General features: G+C 49.0%; 1 protein-coding gene across 1 annotated transcript in view; it reads right to left on the bottom strand.

Annotated features, from left to right (window-relative positions):
- PLXNB1 (plexin B1) overlaps nucleotides 1-21614 on the bottom strand; it is a 416790-nt gene that overhangs the window by 42750 nt on the left and 352426 nt on the right. The window contains exon 28 of the mRNA XM_078661870.1: nucleotides 21070-21216. Within this exon, the coding sequence (XP_078517996.1) occupies nucleotides 21070-21216 (147 nt within the window). The remainder of the gene's footprint in view (nucleotides 1-21069; nucleotides 21217-21614) is intronic.

Genomic DNA, 21614 nt, shown 5'->3' on the forward strand with positions numbered 1-21614 from the left:
ATTCCATTGCTTGTCACACCACTTTTTCAAATAAAAATGTTGCTCATCTACTCCCTCCATATTCTCCTGTGTGCCCACTGCTCCTTCCGTTCTGCAGTTTTGACTTCTTACCACCAACCAGCTACTCTGTTGCGCCCATGTCCCTCTATGTTATGTTCTTTTTGTCACTTTTCTTTTCAAAATGGGCCAACAGCTGCAATTTGCTTCCGGGTCACACCATTCTTAAAATACACATTTGCACATCACGTACTTCATTAACAAAATAATTTGCAGCTCCACAATAGGCATTAGCAATCTTGGCACAGTAAAATAATATGCGTGCACATGCATGACGACAGACCTGCATGTACAAGACACCACTCTGGGCTGCCACAGCAGCAAGACATGTGTATACATAACACAATTGTGTACACATCATTGTGCTTTTTTCTGATGCTGTTCAGCCTCTGCAAACTAGCATCGGTAAAGGCATTAGCAACGCCAATTGATATACATTGCTTTTAAGAAACGAGGCAAAATGACTTTGCCTATGTTTCTTGAACGTGAGGATGATTGTGAGTTTTGACATGGCACGTGTCAGTGAGGTAAGTGTGACATGGAACAGCACAAGACTGCAGCAATTAATGAAGGCTGCACATAAATATTATCATTCCCCAGTGAAAAGTCCTTGTTAAGTAACACCTATTTTGGTCAAAATCAATACTTGGAATAGGGCTTTGGGTCAGCCCACTGCTTGTTGGTAGGTTTTCATATTGGGAAGCGGTCCCAGGCCAAAATACAAAGCAATAACCTCATGCAAAATACCGTTTTTCAAGCACAGTTTTGTAGGGCAATCTGGGTCACAAGGGCTAATCGTGTCCACATAAGTAACAGCTACCTGGATTCCAATGGACCTCTAGTTGTCAAAAATCCCTGGTGTCGGAATGGCTCTCTGGGTGGCAAGCAAACATGGACCCAAAAATTCCAGACATGCCACTTGTCCAATTTCAATTGCAAATTCAGCATCCAAAATTCTTACACAGTAGAGGCCCATTACCTATAGCTCAACACGGAGAAAACCAAAGTAGTAGTCTGTGGCAGACATCTCAATATGGAACTGCATCTGGTGGCCAGTGGACCTCGGCCCTATACCCTGCCCAGCTCTCCAAGCCGAAACCTTGGCTAGTTGTTGCCAGCAGGTTGCCAATCGCTGTTCCAAGTAAACGCAGTCACACCTGCCCCCTGTTTCTACACCCTCAATATCCTCAAGAAAATCTTAAAGTGGAACCCGATTACACGCATAACCATCACCCAAGCCCTCATAACCAGCAAGCTGCATTATAGCAATGCTCTATACATGGATATCACCATCCAACTGACTGGAATATTTCAGACAGCACAAAACGCAGCAGCCAGACCCACGCACAGGATTCAGTCATGCACACACATCACCCAGCACCTCAAAAACATTCACTGGCTCCCCATTCACAAACGTGCACTCTTCAAGCTGAGCACTCGCATACAAAGCCCTACAAAACCTATGTCGTGCTTAACTCAACAGCCGCATCACCTTCCACATATCGACCAGACACCTTTGCTCTGCTAGACTCAGCCAGAACTACAGTCATGCTTTCTCTTAGCTCGCTTCTAAATCCTGGAATGACCTTATCAGTGACAGGTTACTAAATCCCCAAGTCTTGTCGAACAGCAGTAAAATGCAGCTGTTCAGCATTGCAAGTACAATGGAAGTAGGATGTGACCACACCCAGCAAGGATATCCTTTAGAACCATGTCACACAAGGCATCAACAACAGTCACATCTATCTTCAGAAATGGGGCCATCTATAGTCTCTATTATTGGCTCAGCAGACCGTGCCACACGCTGTCTAGCTAGATTGATTTCTCTTGCTCTCACCTCGGTGTCAACCCCAAAGATAATGTGCACCATGGAAAAAACCTCAGGTCACGGTGGTCTCTCCAGAGCACAAGTTCAAAAAAAGCTTTCTGCCTCCTAAAAGTGGTCTGTCAGATTTAGGGAACAGTAGTGCATAAATGGTCCTGTTTTGCATACCTGCACTTTATTAGTTCATCAGTAACCTCTTGAACATAATTTTCCAAGAGGGAAATAACTGCCCAAGCATTTGATTAAGGAGAAGAAAACAAGCAATGGCAAAGCCGATAGGTCTCACCTATGTCAGATCTATTAGATTTGGCAATGCTTTTTAGGTTTCGACCTGGCGAGGGCACTGCTTGCAGTGCCCCGCACAGGGCGAAAACTTTTGTCAACAGTATGAATGTTCGGCCCGCCTCTGTATCCCATTGGCTAGCTCCATAAATGGACGCTAGCCATTGGCAAACAGAGGCGTCCGTCATCCTGCGAGGCGACTCGTGGGCGTTCTTGTGATCTTTTTCTCATCCTGCCCCTTTTTGCTCGTCATGCGGCCGTGGGCGGGGTTTATTTTTCGTGTAGCCACAAACTCTTGCGAACACGTTGTTTGGATTAATAATCCCGCCACCTACAGACACAGCGTTTCTAAGGAGGTCTAATTGCCGCCAAATCATTATCTATAGTTTGGTCACTGCTCGCGGGCGGGTTGCTCTTAGCAAATTTAAGGTCAAATATTTCTCGACATTTTAGCCTAGTTTAAGTACATGAAGGCACATGTAAACAAGAGATTGGGTTTCAGTGTTTTCTGTTCTTGGCATTTAGTGTTTTAGCTGTATGGGGTAACCGTAACCCCCAACAAAAGCTAGGCGTATCTTGGTACTGTACATTTGTTCCTCTAGCCAACTTCCAGCCAGGCTTTATCTGCGAGTGCAGTGTCTGCTCTGGGGTCCCCTCACACTTAATTTTGCAGCTCCACTACATTTAGCATCCTAAGGCTTACTGGGAGCTAATGTTTTTGACTGGTAGGGGGTGGCGTTATTCCCCAAAGTCAGCGAACTTGCTGTCGCCCTCTCTGCCACGCGTTAGCCTGCTCCTTCCCAGAGAGTTCCTTATATTACCGGGGCCCACTGTATGTTCTATTTGGTCTCTTCGGACCAGGGCTCCCTTCTGTTGCTTCCTTGGCGCGCACTCTTGGCCCTTCACCCACGCCTATTTTGCCTTCTTCCCAGTAGAGCGGCTCCAACGGCGAAGAAGCTTTGTTATGCGCACCAATAACAGCGGGCCTTTACCAGGCTACGTCTGCACCCCCACCCCTACCGCACTTGTATCTTCTGCGCAGGCTGCTCCTTCATGCATCTGTGGCGTGGCATGTGAGGGGCACAGTATGGCACGGGCGCCTGCTTCCTCCGACAGTTTTCAGTGCCGCGTAGCATGCCCGTCAATGTTCCTTTTTAGACCCTCATTACATAATAATGGTCACTGACTGCACCCTTGGCGGAAGCTGAACATGACGAAGAGGGAGATTTCCAAGTCAGGTTAAGGGCCATCTGTCCTTTGAATCGCAAAGCACAGACTGTTTGTTGTTTCAGCGGCGTGCAAAGAGTACAAACAAGCATTGGCAATGGCAACAGGTCCGACCTTAAAGGAATGTGGTATGGTAATGTGAAGCATTACCAGTGGATAGCATAGGAATAGATATGTATTGTTAGGAAGCAAAGAATGGTAGAATAATATTGGTGTAGGTTAATAGGTCAGGTGACACTTGCACTGTCAAGCTACTGTCAACATAAGCACACTCCAGGCAGTCCCCTCTCCTCGGTATTTGATAAAATTGAGTGCAGATTGTGAGTGCAGAGTGCAAAGTGAGTGTGCAGAGTAGTGAGTGCAGAGTGAGTGAGCAGAGTAGTGAGTGAGCAGAGTAGTGAGTGCTGAGTGTGAGTGCTGAGTGTGAGTGCAGAGTGCAGAGTGGCTAGGGAGTGCTAGGGAGTACAGAGTGACTAGGGAGTGCTAGGGAGTACAGAGTGACTAGGGAGTGCTAGGGAGTGCAGAGTGACTAGGGAGTGCTAGGGAGTGCAGAGTGACTAGGGAGTGCTGAGTGACTAGGGAGTGACTAGGGAGTGCAGAGTGACTGCAGAGTGCTAGGGAGAGCTAGGGAGTGCTAGGGAGTGCAGAGTGACTAGGGAGTGCAGAGTGACTAGGGAGTGCTAGGGAGTGCAGAGTGACTAGGGAGTGCTACGGAGTGCAGAGTGACTGCAGAGTGACTGCAGAGAGCTAGGGAGTGCAGAGGTGCTAGGGAGTGCAGAGGAGCTAGGGAGTGCAGAGTGCTAGGGACTGCAGGGTGCTAGGGAGTGCAGAGTGACTAGGGAGTGCAGAGTGACTGCAGAGCGCTAGGGAGTAATAGGGACTGCAGAGTGACTGCTAGGGAGTGCTAGAGAGTGCAGAGTGACTGCAGAATGCTAGGGAGTGACTAGGGAGTGCAGAGTGACTAGGGAGTGCAGAGTGACTAGGGAGTGCAGAGTGACTAGGGAGTGCAGAGTGACTAGGGAGTGCAGAGTGACTAGGGAGTGCAGAGTGACTAGGGAGTGCAGAGTGACTAGGGAGTGCTAGGGAGTGCAGAGTGACTAGGGAGTGCTAGGGAGTACAGAGTGACTAGGGAGTGCAGAGTGACTGCAGAATGCTAGGGAGTGCTAGGGAGTGCAGAGTGACTAGGAAGTGCAGAGTGACTAGGGAGTGCTAGGGAGTGCTAGGGAGTGCAGAGTGACTAGGGAGTGCAGAGTGACTAGGAAGTGCAGAGTGACTAGGAAGTGCAGAGTGACTAGGAAGTGCAGAGTGACTAGGGAGTGCTAGGGAGTGCAGAGTGACTAGGGAGTGCTAGGGAGTACAGAGTGACTAGGGAGAGCTAGGGAGTACAGAGTGACTAGGGAGTGCAGAGTGACTGCAGAATGCTAGGGAGTGCTAGGGAGTGCAGAATGCTAGGGAGTGCTAGGGCGTGCAGAGTGACTAGGAAGTGCAGAGTGCCTAGAGAGTGCTAGGGAGTGCCTAGGGAGTGCTAGGGAGTGCAGAGTGACCAGGGAGTGCAGAGTGACCAGGGAGTGCAGAGTGGCATGGGAGTGCAGAGTGACCAGGGAGTGCAGAGTGACCAGGGAGTGCAGAGTGACCAGGGAGTGCAGAGTGACCAGGGAGTGCAGAGTGACCAGGGAGTGCAAGGGAGTGCAGAGTGACTAGGGAGTGCTATGGAGTGCTAGGGACTGCAGAGTGACTGCAGAGATTAAGCTAATGGCAATGTAAATGACAATGCCATTTATTTATCTGTTTTCAAAACCAACACATAAATACAAATTTTGTCATTTACAATGCCAATAGCTCTAACTTTTCCAAAGGCGAAACCATTGCATTGTAAATGCTTTTTTTTTTTTAACCACCTCTTCTCTCTCCAGCCTCATCTTTCTGGCGGAGGTGGGTGGGTTCGCTAGTGAATCCAGAAAGATCTTCAAGCTGCAAAACTACACCGACAGGTAAGAAAACTATTCGTTTTGCAGCGTGAATCTTTCTGGATTCACTATGCTGTGCATAGATTTTGTAGCGGTTTCTCATTTCTGTGGCGGCTGGGTGGAAGATGAGCGTTGGCTATTGAATATGTGCTAGAGCACCTTCTGTCCGACTTGTGCTTCCTTGTTCATCTGTATATTCACACAGTAGTGCTTCGTGAATGTGTGCACCGAAGCCCATGTTGCCGCCAGGCATATGTCTTGTATGGGTGTGTTAGCCAGGAAAGCTATTGTAGCACCCTTTTTCCTAGTGGAGTGGGCACGTGTCCCCTCTGCTAGCTCTTGTCCTGCACGTTTGTGGCAGAGTTGAATTGTCTGTGCGATCCATCGTGCAATAGTCTTTTTGGTTACTGCCTTTCCCATGAAACTGTTTGCGAATGACACAAAGAACTGTTTTGTTTTCCTGTGTCCCTTCGTCCTCTCAATGTAGTGCATGACTGCCCTTCTGGCGTCCAGGGTGTGCAGGGCTCGCTCTGCGCTAGTTGTTGGTTTTTGGAAAAAACTCGGTATCTGTATAGACTGGTTCATGTGGAATTTGGATACCACCTTCGGCACGAAGTGTGGGTCAGTCCTCATCACAACCCTATCATTGTGTATTTGTATGTAGGGTTCTTGTAGCGTCAGCGCCTGAAGCTCGCTTACTCTGCGTAAGGACGTTATTGCAACCAGGAAAGCTGTTTTCATAGTTAGCATCTTTAGGGAGGCCTTGTGAAGTGGTTCAAAGGGCTCTTTCATGAGTTCCGTTAGGACTATGTTCAAGTTCGATGCAGGTGGCGGCACCCGCTTGGGTGGTGCGATCCTTTTCGCTCCTTCTAGGAATCTCTTCACCACCTGTGAAGTGAAGAAACTCCTGCACGTTTCTCCCCTTGTGTAGGCGACTATCGCTGCCAAGTGAACTCTTAACGAGGATGAGCTAAGGTTCTTCTCCAGCAAGTGTGTCAGGTACTTTAGCACTGTGGAGTCCTTCTTCATTTTATTGTGAAGTCTTTCTTTCGTGCACCACATTGTGAATCTTTTCCTTTTCGCAACGTAGCACTTCCGAGTGCTGGGCCTTCGTGCCTCCCGAAGGACCCTCAGGGTGCTTTCTGGCAATCTCAAATGTGCAAACTCTATGTCCTCAGGAGCCACGCTACTAGGCTCAGGCTCTCTGGCTCTGGGTGTAGCACCTCTCCGTTCTGCATGGAGAGTAGGTCTTTCCTCTTGCCGAATCTGTGGGGTGCACACTGTCATCTCCATGATCTGCGAGTACCATGTCTGCCTGGCCCACTGTGGCGCGACCAGTATCAGGGTCATGTTGCTCGCTCTGCACTTGCTCAGTACTCTGTGCATCAGTGGTATCGGGGGAAAGGCGTAAGCAAATGTCCCGGACCAATCTATCCATAGGGCATTCCCCAGTGACCTCTCATCGGGCTGTCTGGATGCGAAGTTTTGGCATTTTGCATTCCGGCGTGTGGCAAATAGGTCCACTGATGGCGTTCCCCATCTGTTGAACAGCCACCTTGTCTCCTGAGCATTGAGCTCCCACTCGTGGGATGCCGATGTCTGTCTGCTGAGCCAATCTGCCTGTATGTTGTCCTTCCCTGGTAGGTGTATGGCTAGCAGGTCTATTTTGAGAGGGATGGCCCATCTCCATATCTCCTGCGCCAGCGTTGAAAGCGGGGCTGACTGTGTGCCCCCCTGCTTGTTGATGTAGAACATCGCGGTGGTGTTGTCTGTCTGTAGCAGCACCTTGTGTTTGTACAGTCTTTTTTTTTTTTTTTTTTTTTTGTCCTCATTTGCCGATACCCTAGTACAAAGAAACAACCACCAACCACCACAACGCCTCCGTAACCAGCCCTCGGGTATGTTAACATGGCACGGACCCAGGCGCGCAAAAGCTATTATTGGCGGGAGAAGGGATTCTTCACACAACTTGGAGACCTAGATCTCTCCATCTAGACGTGTTAACGCCTGTTGGACCAGCCCAAACCTAGGAAGACCCTTCAACCGGTCCATGGAGTAGGAAACAGGCATAATCATAGGACCCGGGGAAAAAAAAAAAAAAAAAAAAAAAAAAAAACAACCCCGGCCATTCTATCTCCATTTTACCAAAAAGTCCCAAAAAGCAAGCTTTTTCCTGCTGCAGGATCTGGCCAGGTCCACCCTAGAAACCTCGTAGAGCGATGTCAACCATCCTGAAAAAGTTGGGGGAGCTACGTCTACCCAAAACCTGCAAATCTGTCTCCTAGCCAGGAGGATTGAATAAAACAAAAAGCATCTAGCCTGCCCAGTGATGCTATCCTCTAATCCAAAGATAATCAGGGGAAGAGAGATATGCAATGTTGTATTAAGCATAGAAGACAGAGCCTCCAACACCTTCTCCCAAAAATAGCTAATTGCTGGGCAGTCCTTAAACATGTGAACATCCGAGGCCTCCGGCAGATTACATTTATTACAACTTTTCCCATGTTGATATTTAGATAGTTTCTGGGGAGAAAGGTATGCACGATGTAGCGTGAAAAGGTGGTTTCTTTTCAGCCAAGCTGGTTTCACCAGCTTGTTTAGCAAAGTAAATGAAATTTGCCACTTCGAATCCCACTGATCTCCCATCTCACTTGCCCATAATTTCTCAGGGAGATTAAAGTCTCCATCTATTTCTTCTAGAATCCCCCAATACCAACATGCAACCTCCTTGCCCCCCCTTGGTCTCGTGACCAATAAACTTTCCAGTTGACTTTCTTTCCCAAGGGGGACCCTCTTCCTAAGCGTTGCCTGAGCCCAGCTAGTTAGTTGTATATACTTAAAGGAAGAAAGGTGCGGTCCGACTTTCTCCCGCAGATCCTCCCAAGAAATCATGGAGCCTCCTGCCACCAACTCTCCCCAGGACAAAAAACCGGCCTCTTTGATAGGACCCGCCAAACTGTCTTTAAGACACGCTGGAGCTCCAGGTGAGTCCCACAGAGGAGCCGCGTTGGAGAAATAGCCGAGCCCTAACCTTTTCCTAATTATAGACCAGCTCCTCGCCAGTGATTGAAGAGTCTTTAATTTAACTTTTTTGAAAAATTTCTGGGCTCCAAACTTGAAAAGAAAGCCAGCCAGTGGAAGACCGGCACCTTCTAACATAGCTCGAAACATTCTTCCCCTAGCATTATCCATTGGTGTCTTTAGGAGCATTCTAGAGTAAGATAGCTCAAATGCCCAGGCGTAATACTGAAGGTCAGGCAGCGTCAACCCCCCTTTTTCCCTCCTCCTCCTCAACTTCTTCCACGCCAGACGTGTGGCTCCATATCTCCAGACAAATGAATTGACATCCTGTTGACACTTCGCCAATTGTTTAGGGTCAAAAGCCATTGGGATCGAGTTAAACAAAAACGTATATATAGGCAGGATAGACATTTTAACTAAGTTAGTTCTCCCAAAGATGGATAAAGGGAGATGGTTCCAAGCCTTAAGCTTCTTCCGGCATTCATTATGTACTCGCTCCAGATTTTTAGCGGCGAGCTTATTAATATCTTGAAAAATTCTGATGCCTAAATATCGCATTGAGGGTACTGTCTCAACCAGAGTAGTAGTGGTATTCCAGGCCATAATTTCCGTTTTATCTGAGTTTATCTCATATCCGGAAATCTTGCCAAACTCTTCAGCCCTCTTGAACACTGTGGGGAGAGCCTGGTCTAGGTTGGAAGTCATTATGAGGATATCGTCCGCATATAGGGCTACCCGCTTTTTCCACCCTCCGAAGCTGAAAGATGATATGTTTGCTTCTTCTCTTAGAATCTGAGCAAAGGGCTCGATATAAACGTTGAAAAGGAGGGGGGAGAGCGGGCAGCCCTGCCTTGTTCCTCTAGAGATATTAAAAGGCTTTGTCAGAAGATTGTTCACAAAAAGCCTGGCCGTTGGAGCTTTATAGATAAGAGATATCATATTACAAAAATTTGCGGGTAAGTTAAATTTCCTCATAACTGCCGCCAAATAGACCCAGTTGACCCTATCAAAGGCCTTTGTCGCATCCAACGTAAAGGCGGCAAGCGGGAGAGAAAAAGTGGTAGCTATATCAATTGCACTCACAAGATCTTGAGTGAGGTCTGATAGCTGTCTACCCTTAATGAAACCCTTTTGGTCATCGTGTATAATTGTTTTAGCCACCGCCCCCAGTCTGTCCGCCATAATAGCAGCGAAGATTTTGTAGTCGCAATTAAGAAGTGATATCGGACGGTACGACCCACAGTCCCTCACGTCCTTCCCAGGTTTGGGTATTAAAACCACAGTGGCATCTTTCCAGGAATTAGGTGGGTCTGAACCTTCCAGAAAAATGCTATTAAAAACAGAGGTCAAGACCGGCGCAATTTCTCCACTAAGGGCTCTATAAAGTTCCCCTGGTAGCCCATCAGGGCCTGCGGCCTTCCCCCGACTCACTTGCCCTAGTGCCTTGTTAACCTCCTCCACCGAGATCTCTCTCTCCAGGATCTTACTCTGCTCAGTTGTGAGCTTAGGAGTAGAGATTGAGTTCAGCCAAGCCTCACACTCCAGAATATCTACAGCAGTATCCTCTTTATAAATGGCCTGAAAAAAATCCTGAAAGGCAGCGCCAATTTCTAATTGGGTCAGCCGCGGGGAAACTTCCCCCACCACCTTAATCTCCCTAATATAGTTCCGAGCTTGGTTAGCCTTGGTTTTCCAAGCGAGGATTTTCCCCGCCGCCTCCCCAAACTCAAAATGAGAATTCTTACTTGCCTCCCACCGTTTCGCTATTCTGTTCTGTAAGATGCCTTCCAGCTGCGATTTTAAAGCTCCTAATCTTTCTCGATCAGCTTCCGTGCCCATGTGATCCCCCAAAGTGTTTTCTACTGCCTTCATTTCCAACTCAAGATTTTTAATACATTCATTATATTGCTTTTTCCTATACGAAGATCGACTTGTAATGCACCCCCTCCAATAGGCTTTCAAAGTATCCCACAAAACAGAGATAACAGCTGTGTCTAAGTTGGCTTCTAAGAAAAATTGCGTTTCTGTCTTGAGGAAGAGAACTTCCTCCTCCTCCAATAACAAGGTACGGTCAAAAGACCATGAAAAATGCGGTTTTTGGTGGCCTATAATTAGTATGAATGATATAGCGGAATGGTCCGAGAGGTGCGAGGGGAGATAAGAAATGTCTGTCAGAAAATCCTTAAGGCTATAGCTGAAGAAAGCATAATCAATTCTTGAAAGATGTTTATATTTAAGATTTCGGAAGGAAACCCCCAGTTTCCGTCGACGTCGGACCGGATCTTGGGTCTCTGGTCGTCGTCGACAGTTTCGGGTCTTTCTCCCTCGTCGATCGATCCTTTTCGGGGACGATTTTCGACGTCTTCTGCTGATCAGCAGCTCTCGGCGCCGGGGACTCCTTCTCTGAGGATCCGCTGGGCCTGGGAGTAGTCGCGGACGCCGCCTTTTTTGGCGTCGGCGCTTTCGGGGTCTTGCCCTCGATTTTTCGAGACTCAGAGTCTCTCGGGTTCTTGGGGGCCGAAGAGTCTCCTACCTTGTCAGAAGTCTTCGTGTAATCGGTCTCTACGACCGTGTAGCAGTCGTCTTCGGCGGCAGCGTTGTCTTCTTCCTCGGAGGACATCCCCAGCTCGTAGAGCGACGGGGTCGGGGCCTTCCCCTGCAGGGTGGCGTGTGCTACCCTCTGCCTCTCTCTCACACGAAGGGTCTTCGGGGTGAAGGCGGAACAGGCGTTGCAGTCTCCGCTTTCGTGGTCCACCGGTAGGCAAAGGTTGCATACCGGGTGCTGGTCTTTCTGCGCGTACTTGTGGTGGCAGTTCCGGCAGAACTTGAACGGCGTGTTGTCCATCCTAGAGCGTCCAGGGCCTCTCTGGTCGCGTGTTCGTCGACGTTCGTCGAAGATCTGGATGGAAAACGCCTTATCTTTGCTTGTCTTTCGTCGGTGAAGTCCCCTGGAGTCTTCAGATGACTTCTCCTCGTCTTTTCTGTATTTTCTTTCTTCTTTCTCCAAAAATGTCTGGAGCCCAAACGGGAACGATCCAGACCCGACCGCGGAAAAAAAGAATCTGAAGATGGCGCCCAAGAGTGGGAGCTTCCGCAGGAAGCATGCCGACGTCACCGGAAATACACCCAAAGGGGGTGTGACGCCGACGCCCACCTGGGCAAAGAGAAAAAAAAAAAAAAAAACAAAGAAAAGACTACGAATCCGGACCCAACCACAAGACCGCGGAATAATGCACAGCATAGTGAATCCAGAAAGATTCACGCTGCAAAACCCCCAGTTTGGCCCCTGCCCTTTCCCTCCAGATATCCGCTAAGCCTAACTGAGACATAATTGTTAAGAGGTCTTGTCTGGATTTGGAAGAAGCACAGGCCCTAGACTTTGCGGATTTATCCAGTTTTGGGTTTAAAACAATGTTAAAATCTCCTACCCAAATTACCGGGTCATTTAAAGCTACTAGATGACCCTGAATAATATTCAAATACGAAGGGTCGTCCTGATTTGGGCCGTAGTATCCAACCAAAACGTATGGGTGGCCATCCAACAAAGCCCTTACAATCAGCCACCGACCACTTTTATCCTCCAAATGCTCTATAATTTGAGCTTTAGCCTGCTTCTTAAAAATAAAAAGCACACCCCTAATATTTGCCGATTGATCAGTGCACAAGAAGATGTCAATCCATTTCTCTTTCTTAAGAAGCTCGACCGTTTCGGCTCTAAGAAGATGTGACTCCTGTATGACAATGACCTGCGCCTGGGAGTCCCCCAGATATTGAAAGATCTTTTTTCTCCTGCTCCCAGTGCGCAGGCCATTGACATTCCAGGATAAAAACTGCAAACTAGTCATACGATCAGTCTATCACGCCCCTTGCTGCCTCTACGACCCACCCTGCTTCTCTGTTGCTGTTTCTTCCTAGGACCCCCCTTGGAGATGAATATTGGCAATAATGATTGGTGGTTAAAGCGAAACAAACCGAAAAAAAAGGGTACAACTCCATGAGGACATTTCACGTTTTTTCCCCCCCTACCACCCCGTGCACCACCCACCCTCTCCCCCCTGGAAACCCCCCCCCTAACTACACTGGACTGATGAATCTCCAGTTTAGCACCCTCTGGCACCCTCCCCTCCCTCTTCCCCCTGCTTATCCACCAACTAGATAGTATTTAGTGTCAACAAACCAAAAGCTTGCAATAGCCAACACCCCAAACCCCACACCCCAAGAAGAAATGAAAAGAAGACTGGGATCCCCTTTAGATTACTTTTTTTTTTTTTTTTTTTTTTGTTCTTTTATCCCTTTTTTTATCCCTTTTTTTCATGTTTATTAATTTATTTGTCAATGTATTTACATTTTTTTTTTTTTTTTTTTTTAGAATTGTATTACATAACTCAAACTCAACATTGACTTTGACTTTGGGGGGAGTTACTTATTAACCCTAAAGTCCACATCAGCCCCCTACGAGTTCCCTGCTCCCCTCCATGTAGCTTCCTTCAATAACTCGAGCATCTCATCAGCCTCGAGGGGGGATCTAAGGTTATGCATTTTATTGTTAAACATAACTCGTAGGAAAGCCGGGAACCTCATCTGCACTGTTGCGCCCAGGGCGCGGAACTTTTCCATCCTTTGTCCCAGCTCCCACTGCCGGTCCAGCGTAGACTTTGATAGATCTGAGCGAATTTGAAAGGGAAAGTTCGGACCATTAAGGGAACTGTTTTTTAATGCCAAGTTAAGTATCTTTTCTTTGAGTGCGTAGGTTAAAAAGTTTACCAGAATCTTTCTTGGCTTCTCCCTACCAGGTTTTAGGCGAAAAGGATCTCTATGAATCCTTTGGATATCTTTTTCCAGAGATTCTGACGTCTCCTCCAAATTTAAGGCGTCTTTCAAGAGCTTTACCACAAAAGTCTTAATATCGGTCCCCTCTTTACCTTCAGGAACCCTCAAAAGGCGTAGGTTATTTCTCCTCGAATAATTCTCTAACGATTCAACTCTCTCTCGCATCATATCTCCTTCCCTTCGCAGGGTTTGTATCTTTACTTGGGCTGCCCCCAAATTAGCTTTAAGTTCTTCCACAGAACCTTCAAGGGACTCTGTTCTGTCACAAAGCCGGTCAACCTTGCTCTCCAAGACCTCACAGGCCGCCCTAATCTCAGCTTGGTTCTCAGCGGAGACCTTAAACCCCTGCATGATGTCTGCTCTTAATGAGCTAATCAATAACTCTATTGAGGTGCCACCTGCCCCATTACCTCCCCCACTTCCGCCCATTTCTGCTGACTCTAATGGCTCACTCTGAGCCCTTAACTGAGCTTGAAGTGGAAACTGCGCAGGTGTGGCCTCGGCATCAACAGCAGCAGGCCCCTTATCAGACTCTTTAGATGTAGGAAACAGAACCGGAGAATGGCACACCTGGTCTGCTTGAGTGATACCATTTCCTTCGCCATTCTTTTGTTCCTCGCTCAAGCTAGCTGACTCAACTACCCTAGCAACCTCTGCCTCTGCCTCTGCCATCAGTGATATAGTGCTGGTTTCCCCTGAATTCGTTTTGCAGGGGCTTGTAATTTGACTCTCAGGGGCTGTTTTAGCACTATACTGAGGGCTAAGGGGGGTTTGAATACTAAGCACCTGGGGCAACACCTTAAAATAAGAGCGCAGAGATGGTGTGATGCGGGGTGGTTTAGTAACGCTTGCCCTTTTCTTAGCAGCTATTTTAATCAGCTTATTTGTTGCTATTTTGCCCCCCTTCTCCTGAGATGTCAGAGGAACTTCTTTTAGTGAATCTTCGCCTCCCCTTGAGCTTTCTAAGCTCTCTCTCCACTTTTCTTGGGCACTTTCGTCCTGCCAGCTCAGTGTCTGTGAGCACTGACTATCCTTACCCCCTCTGCCCCTACCTCGCTTAGGTTTACTCTTGTTGGCTCTGCTACTTTTTTTTTTATTTGCGCCAGGCCCCTTAGCTTTCCTTTCTCCCACGTCAGACTCACAGCTACCTGCCTCTCTGAAACAAACAGCGGTGAAGTGATCCCCCTTGCCTGACTCCTTAATGTCTGCCCCTTCGGACTCCTCCACTACTGTTGATTCCCCTGATACATCCAGGGACCCTGCAGCCTCCGGTAAAAACGCCACTGCTGCAGCCGCTAACGAAGATGAGGGTAGAGTGCCTCCACCAGTCACCTTCATACGGACCTTACCAGATGAGAAAATCCCTGCTGCGGCCCCTCCAGTACTTGCCCGGAGATGACCTCGCGCCGCTGCCCTGCGGCCGCGCCGTAGCTCCACGGCTGCAGCCTTATTTATTTATTTTATTTTATTTATTTATTTATTCAAAGTTTTATATAGCGCGAACAGGATCCTTACAGATATCAGAGCGCTTCACAAAGACAGTGTAGGGGCAGTAGGAGTCAACAGAGATACTGGGAACAGTATAAAAGTCAATAACATGGTGATAACATGGGTAAAGCAACAATAACACGGTGACAATAACAATAACAATAAGATGGTAATAACATGGATAATAAAAAGCATACATAAAACCAATCCATATACAATCAGGTAGGGAAGTAATATAGGACAGTACAAGTCATTGATCCCAATACAGAGGTGTTCAGGTGGATCAGTAAACCAACGTGTATCATATCTTGGTCGATAGTAAGAGAGTAGCGTAGTAGTGCCACTCTACAGGTAAAGTGTAGTGCCACGGGATAGGGTGAGCAGTGATACAATGCGGAGTCTCTGAACCAACATCTATGGCGATCAGGAGATCTTGGCCAGAAGGATGGTTTTCACCTCTTTCTTGAAGAGTGCCGTGGAGGAGATCAGCCTGGTTTCAGGCGGGAGCGCATTCCAGATCCTGGGTGCCATTCCTGAGAAGGAGCGCTTGTAAGTTTTCGCTTTCCGGAATCTACGAGGTTTCAGGAGTAGATTTTTTGTGCTCCTATTGGTTCTCGAGCCTCCTGATATAGACAGCTTTTGAGCGAGGTAGTTGGGTGCCTTGTGGTGCACGGCCGCGTGTGTCATAACTGCAATTTTTAGCTGTATTCTGGCTTCAAAAGGCAGCCATTTTAGAGACTTTAAGTCTGGGGATATGTGGGAATGCTTTCTAGAGCCAGTAATGAGTCTCGCGGCAGCGTTCAGGGAGGCTCTTAAGGGTGCTGTTGTGGATAGCGGGAGACCGCTGAGGGCCGCAATTCCGTAGTCAATTCGAGGGATGACTAAAGCTTGTACAGCAGTTTGGAAGTCTTTGGCCGGGAGGAAGGGTTTAATTTTCCTCAGTGTGTTAATTTGGAAATTGGCTGCTTTAGTGGCTTTGCTGACGTGCTGCTGCATGTTGAGCTTGGCGTCGAGTGTGATGCCTAGGGATTTCGCCGAGTCCACGATGGTAGGTTGGACATTGAGTGCTGTTAGGTTGTTGAGCCAGGTTTGGGTGGAGGACGTTTTCTTCCAACGCCGCGGCAGGGGGAGGCTTTGGAAAGATGAAACTCCGCCCGGGCACATCCGACTTCGCAGGCATGCAAGGTCGGCCAGACGTCTAACGGGAGCGTGGGTCTCTGCTGCTGATGAAAAAAAACACCGCTGAAACGATTTCCGACACCAATTTCTCATCGGGGGAGAGAAAAGGTAGAGAGCGCTAAGGAGGGTGCGCGCTACCGCTTAGCATGCGGACGCCATGTTTCCAATGTTTGTACAGTCTTGTTTGGAAAGCTTTCAGTGCAAGGAAGATTGTCTTCAATTCTAGGTAATTGATGTGCCTTGTCGCATCTGTTGGCGTCCACAGTCCCCTCACCTTGAGCTCCTCCATGTGAGCGCCCCATCCCTTCAGGGATGTGTCTGTGGTGATGGTCACTGTTGGCGTTGGGGGCGTTAGAGGCTTTCCCCTTGTTATGTTCTCCATGGTCCACCATGTCATCTCCTTCTGCACTGCGTGCGTTACAACCACTAGATCCTCCCAACTGCCTGTAGCTTGTGACCATTGCTCCTGTAGCCATTCTTGAATGGGTCTCATGTGGAGACGTACATTCGGTACCAGGTGGATGCATGATGCCATCATCCCCATGATCTTGCTCGCAGTCCTCACTGTCCGAGCTTGTCCCTTCCGGTAGAGGCGAGTTTCCTTCACCAGCGCCCTCGCCCTCTTCTCGCTGGGGAACACCTTGCCCTGTAAGGTGTTGATCTGTGCTCCCAGGAAAATCTTCACTTGTTCCGGCTCCATTGATGATTTCTTCCAATGGATGGAGAACCCCAGGCTTATGAGCGTGCTCGTCACTGTATGTGCGTGCTGCTTGCATTTCTGGTATGAGTTTGCTTTCACCAGCCAGTCGTCCAGGTAAGGGTATACGTGTATTCCTTGCCTTCGTAGGTGCGCTGCGACTGCTGCTAGGCACTTTGTGAAGACCCTCGGTGCTGATTTTAGCCCGAAGGCTAGTGTCGTGAACTGGTAGTGGCTTTCTCCGATGGTGAACCTGAGCATATGCTTGTGCTTTCTGTTCATTGGGATGTGCTGGTAGGCGTCCTTGAGGTCTATTGTGACCATGAAGTCCCCGATCTGCAATTGCGGGAGCACCTCTTGCAGGGAGGTCATTTTGAATGTTTGCGTTCTTATGAATTTGTTCAGGAACCTTAGGTCCAGAATGGGTCTCATTGTCTCGTCTACTTTTGGCACCAGGAAGTACGTAGAGTATATTCCCTTGTTTCTTTCCTTGAAGGGTACCCGTTCTATGGCCTGCTTCTGCAGGAGTTCCTTTGCCTCTTCCTGAAGACACTATAGCTGTTTGCTTGCTATTTGTTTTCTTTTTGGTTTTCTGCTTGTTGGCCTCCCCTCCAACTCTATGCAGTATCCGAATTGGATGATGTTGAGGATCCATCTGTCTGATGTGATTTCTCTCCACTCTTTGAGGTGGAATCTTAATCTTCCTCCCACTGGTGTCATGTGGTCGTAGGTGTCTAGCTTGTCTTGATCCCGCTGTATGTGCTGCCCCCTGGGATCTTTTCTGTGGGTGGGCACACGGAGTTTTTTGAAGTCACTTAGAAGCGGGCTGCTGTCCCCCTCTTCTATTCTGGCCACGTCCATTTCCTCTCCCTCGAAAGGACTGACCTCTTGATTGGCATTGCCAGGACTGCTTCTGCTGACCCTGCGAGTCTGCCTGGTGCATTTGCTGGAAAGCCTGGTGTGATGTACCTGGCTGGTTTGCACCTCTCCCGCCAGGCCTCCGTGACGGTGTGCCCCTTTTGCTGCCTCTGAACTGCAATGCTCCCATGGACCTTGCAGTTTCGTTATCCTTCTTCAGTTGGCTGAGCTTTTCATCAACTGTTGTTCCGAAAAGCGTGTCGCCGTTGAACGGCGTGTTCAGAATGCTGTGTTGCACCTCTGGTTTGAAACCTGAGATCCTTAGCCAGGCGTGTCTTCTTTCAGTGACACCCATCATCATGAGCCTGCTGGAGGTGTCTGCTCCATCCAGGGCCGTCTTGAGGCAAGAATTTGCCGCGTTCTTCCCTTCTTCAACCAGCTTTTCGGCCTTCTGTCTGGCATCCTGGGGCAGGTCCTTCACCAACTGCCCCAGCTCCTCCATGATCTGGTACATGTGCCTGTTTATCAGGGCGTTGGAATTAGCCATGCGCCAGTGGGTCGCGACGTTCCGTTCGATCCTTCTGCCCACCAGATCCATCCTCTTGCTCTCCTTATCCGGTGGTGGGCCCGAGGTAGTGGGTACGTTAGCCCTCTTCCTTGCTGTGGCCATGATAATGGAGTCTGCGGAGACCGTGCCCTGAATGTAGGCCGGGTCTTTTGAGGAATGTTTGTATTTTTTCTCTGTTCTGGGAGTTACTGCCTTGCATGTTGCGGGCTCCCTGAATGCTTCCTTCCCCTGGGCCAAGACGCTGTCGAGCATTGGCAGGTACTGGCTCTTTGTTTGTGTGGGGAGCAATGTCTCTAGAAGGAAGTCTGCTTTCTGCTTCTCTTCGTCGAGCTTGAGCTTGAATGCCGCTGCGGCAGACCTTATCACCGAGTTGTAGGCCCCGATGTCGTCCGGCGGCGAGGGCCTCGAGGGATACGTGTCGACCGCCTCCTCCGGGCTGTCGGTCTTGACATCCAGGTAATCCACCTCCTGTAAGTCAGAGGGGGCCGACTCTGCGTCCGTCCTGCTGTCCTCTTCCTCCCCATAGTTGTAACTATCGTAGGGATTCTCGTACTCTTCCTGGTCGTCGACCACTTCGACGTCCGGGTCTTGTTCTTCGGCGACCTCGTCTTCCTCCTCGACCACCTCCACCACCGGTGGCTTGGTCTTGTGAGGAATCGTGAAGGTTTTCATCTTTGCGTCGAATTCCTTCTTCCGCTGCACGATGTTTTCCATTTCGGCCTCGAGGCGCCTTCTCTTTTTCTCCATCTCGGCCGTGTGTTCCGCGTCGGATGGTTCGGCCGCTCTTTTCGGCGGTTGGCTCGGCGCCGTGCCTTTCGGTCCCGAAGTTTTCGACGTCGACGTCGAACCGGATTTTGGGTCTCTGGTCGGCGTTGGTAGTTTAGGGTCCTTGTCCCTCGGCGTCGATCGATCCTTTTCGGGGACGATTTTCGACGACTTCTGCTGTTCAACAGCTCTCGGCGCCGGGGAGTCCTTCTCAGAGGATCCGCTGGGCCTGTGAGTACTCGCGGACGCCTGGTGTTTCGGCGTCGGCGCTTTCGGGGCATTGCCCTCGTTTTTTCGAGACTCAGTCTCTCGCGTTCTTGGGGGCCGGAGAGTCTCCTACCTTATCAGAAGTCTTCGTGTAATCGGTCTCTACGACCGTGTAGCTGTCGTCTTCGGCGGCAGCGTTGTCCTCTTCCTCGGAAGACATCCCCAGATCGTAGAGGGACGGAGTCGGGGCCTTCCCCTGCAGGGTGGCGTGCGCTACCCTCTGTCTCTCTCTCACACGAAGGGTCTTCGGGGCGAAGGCGGAGCAGGCGTTGCAGTCCTCGCTTTCGTGATTCACCGGTAGACAAAGGTTGCATACCGGGTGCTGGTCCTTCTGCGCGTACTTGTGGTGGCAGTTACGGCAGAACTTGAACGGCGTGTTGTCCATCATCGAGCGCTCAGGGCCTCCCTGGTCGCGTGTTCGTCGACGGTCGTCGAGGATCTCGATGAATTCGCCTTTTCCTTTGCTGACTCCTCGTCGATGAAGTCCCCTGGAGTCTTCAGATTACTCTCTTTGTGATTTCTGTATTTTCCTTTCTTCTTTCTCCAAAAATGTCTGGAGCCCAAACGGGAACGATCCAGACCCGACTGCGGAAAAAAAGAATCTGAAGATGGCGCCCAAGAGTGGGAGCTTCAGCAGGAAGCATGCCGACGTCACCGGAAATACACCCAGGAGGTGTGACGCCAACGCCCACCTGGGCTACGAAAAAAACCAAAAAAAACAAAGAAAAGACTATGAATCCGGACCCAACCACAAGACCGCGGAATAATGCACAGCATAGTGAATCCAGAAAGATTCACGCTGCAAAACTGCCAGGTCAGGTCCTCCCTGGACCAGAAACAAGCATCCTGGGACCGGTTTCGGGGAACAGCCTTCATCAGCCAGGATAGCTTGAATCCAGGGGCACAGTGAGCAAGGGACCCACTTCTGGGCATGCCCTGCCAACTTAGGGCAAACAAAGCAAACACAAATAGATGATGGCCGGAGTGATGAAACTTTTTAAGACACTCACCCCCAGTCACAGATCTGGGTTGAATCCATCATCATTCTTTAGCTCACTTCACCACAAGCATCCTGGGACAGGTTTCGGGGTAACACCCCTTATCAGCCAGGATAGCTTGAATCCATTGGCAAAGTGAGGTTGACACTGGTCCCAGGATGCTAGTTTCTGGTTCAAGGAAGACCTGGCTTGGCATTTCGGGCTAGACTGTCCCCATGAGGCACAGGGTCAGACTGATTTGCATATAGCTAGGTCTGAACTGGGGTGTCGAAGTGAACTAAAGAACGATGACGGATTCAACCCAGATCTGTGACTGGGGGTGAGTGTTTGAAAAGTTTCAGCGCTCCAGCCATCGTCCCCTTGTGTTTGCGATGTACCACAGTAACCGGAGCTACAGCTAGATGGGCACAGAGATGGGGATGGACCATAGCACCATACATAGAAACCTTCAGCAGTACTTCGGTCTGAACCAGAGGGATAAAGGCATCAGGACTTGCATCGTCCAACACATGATCTGATAAAAGCCCATATGCCATTAGATCCATTATTGGTAAAAGAGGAACCCAGATGATGAAACAGGACACCTGGTTTTGTGTTTAAGGTCTTACCTAACATTTTTTGTGGTATGTTCATTTCACCTTGAACAAGCACACAGGGCATACAGACACTGACATACAGACGCTGCACCCAACCCATGGATGAACCGTCTTAACCTGGGTATAGCATGGATTGATCGGGGTTCACTTTGTTAAATCAAATGCATCACAGAAGCCTGAGCTGTGGGCAACAGGGGACAGCGGTTGTATACAAAAATGCCCACTGATGTTATAAGACATGGGTAGTTGTTACCAATAGGACAGGGTTCATGACACTTAATTACCCGGTGGTGGGTCTGAGATGGTGTTTGCTGTCAAAGGTCCACACTTCACTACATTAACTACACACCGCTTCCTCACTCCTCTTAAAAGCTGCCCCTCACCATGAAAAGGCAGAGAAGAAGTACATATGAACCCAGGATAGCCGGAGCAATGCAAACTCACCAGTGTCTTGTACTCCACGTCGTCCCGGAGGAGGCGGTTATCGTTCAGAGTGTATTTGGCTTTTCCAGTAACGCCGTCCACCGGCCCTTTGTCCACCTGGTGCTTGATGCCACGAAACAGCATGTAAAGAGGCTCTCCCGCAGAGTCCTGGCAAACAGAAATCACATGATGAAAAGTGCTTTTTCACACACTATAGAGCAGTATATATTTCATTTACTCAGTAAGGAAGACTGGAGGGTATTCAGGGATGTGTAGAGTGACATAACCACTTCCATCAAAAAGCTGGTGCGTGCAAATACACTTCAAGCTTCCAAGGTGAAGTACTTAGCGGGTGATTTCACTCGTACGATCACGCTGTACAAAAACCACCAAATTAATACATACGTCTGCCAGTGGACAATCCTTTGGGTGACACAAAGCTCACTATTTAACTTCTGGTGTGAGGAAAAGAAGAAGCGAGGCTTCTGCCTTTCAAGTCTGTGCTATTATTTTTAGATTGACGCGTGCTCTTTAAATAGATGTCTCAATCTATCACTCAAACACAT

The sequence above is a fragment of the Lissotriton helveticus genome, chromosome 9 (assembly GCF_964261635.1).
Source record: "Lissotriton helveticus chromosome 9, aLisHel1.1, whole genome shotgun sequence".
In the NCBI taxonomy this organism is placed as follows: domain Eukaryota; kingdom Metazoa; phylum Chordata; class Amphibia; order Caudata; family Salamandridae; genus Lissotriton; species Lissotriton helveticus.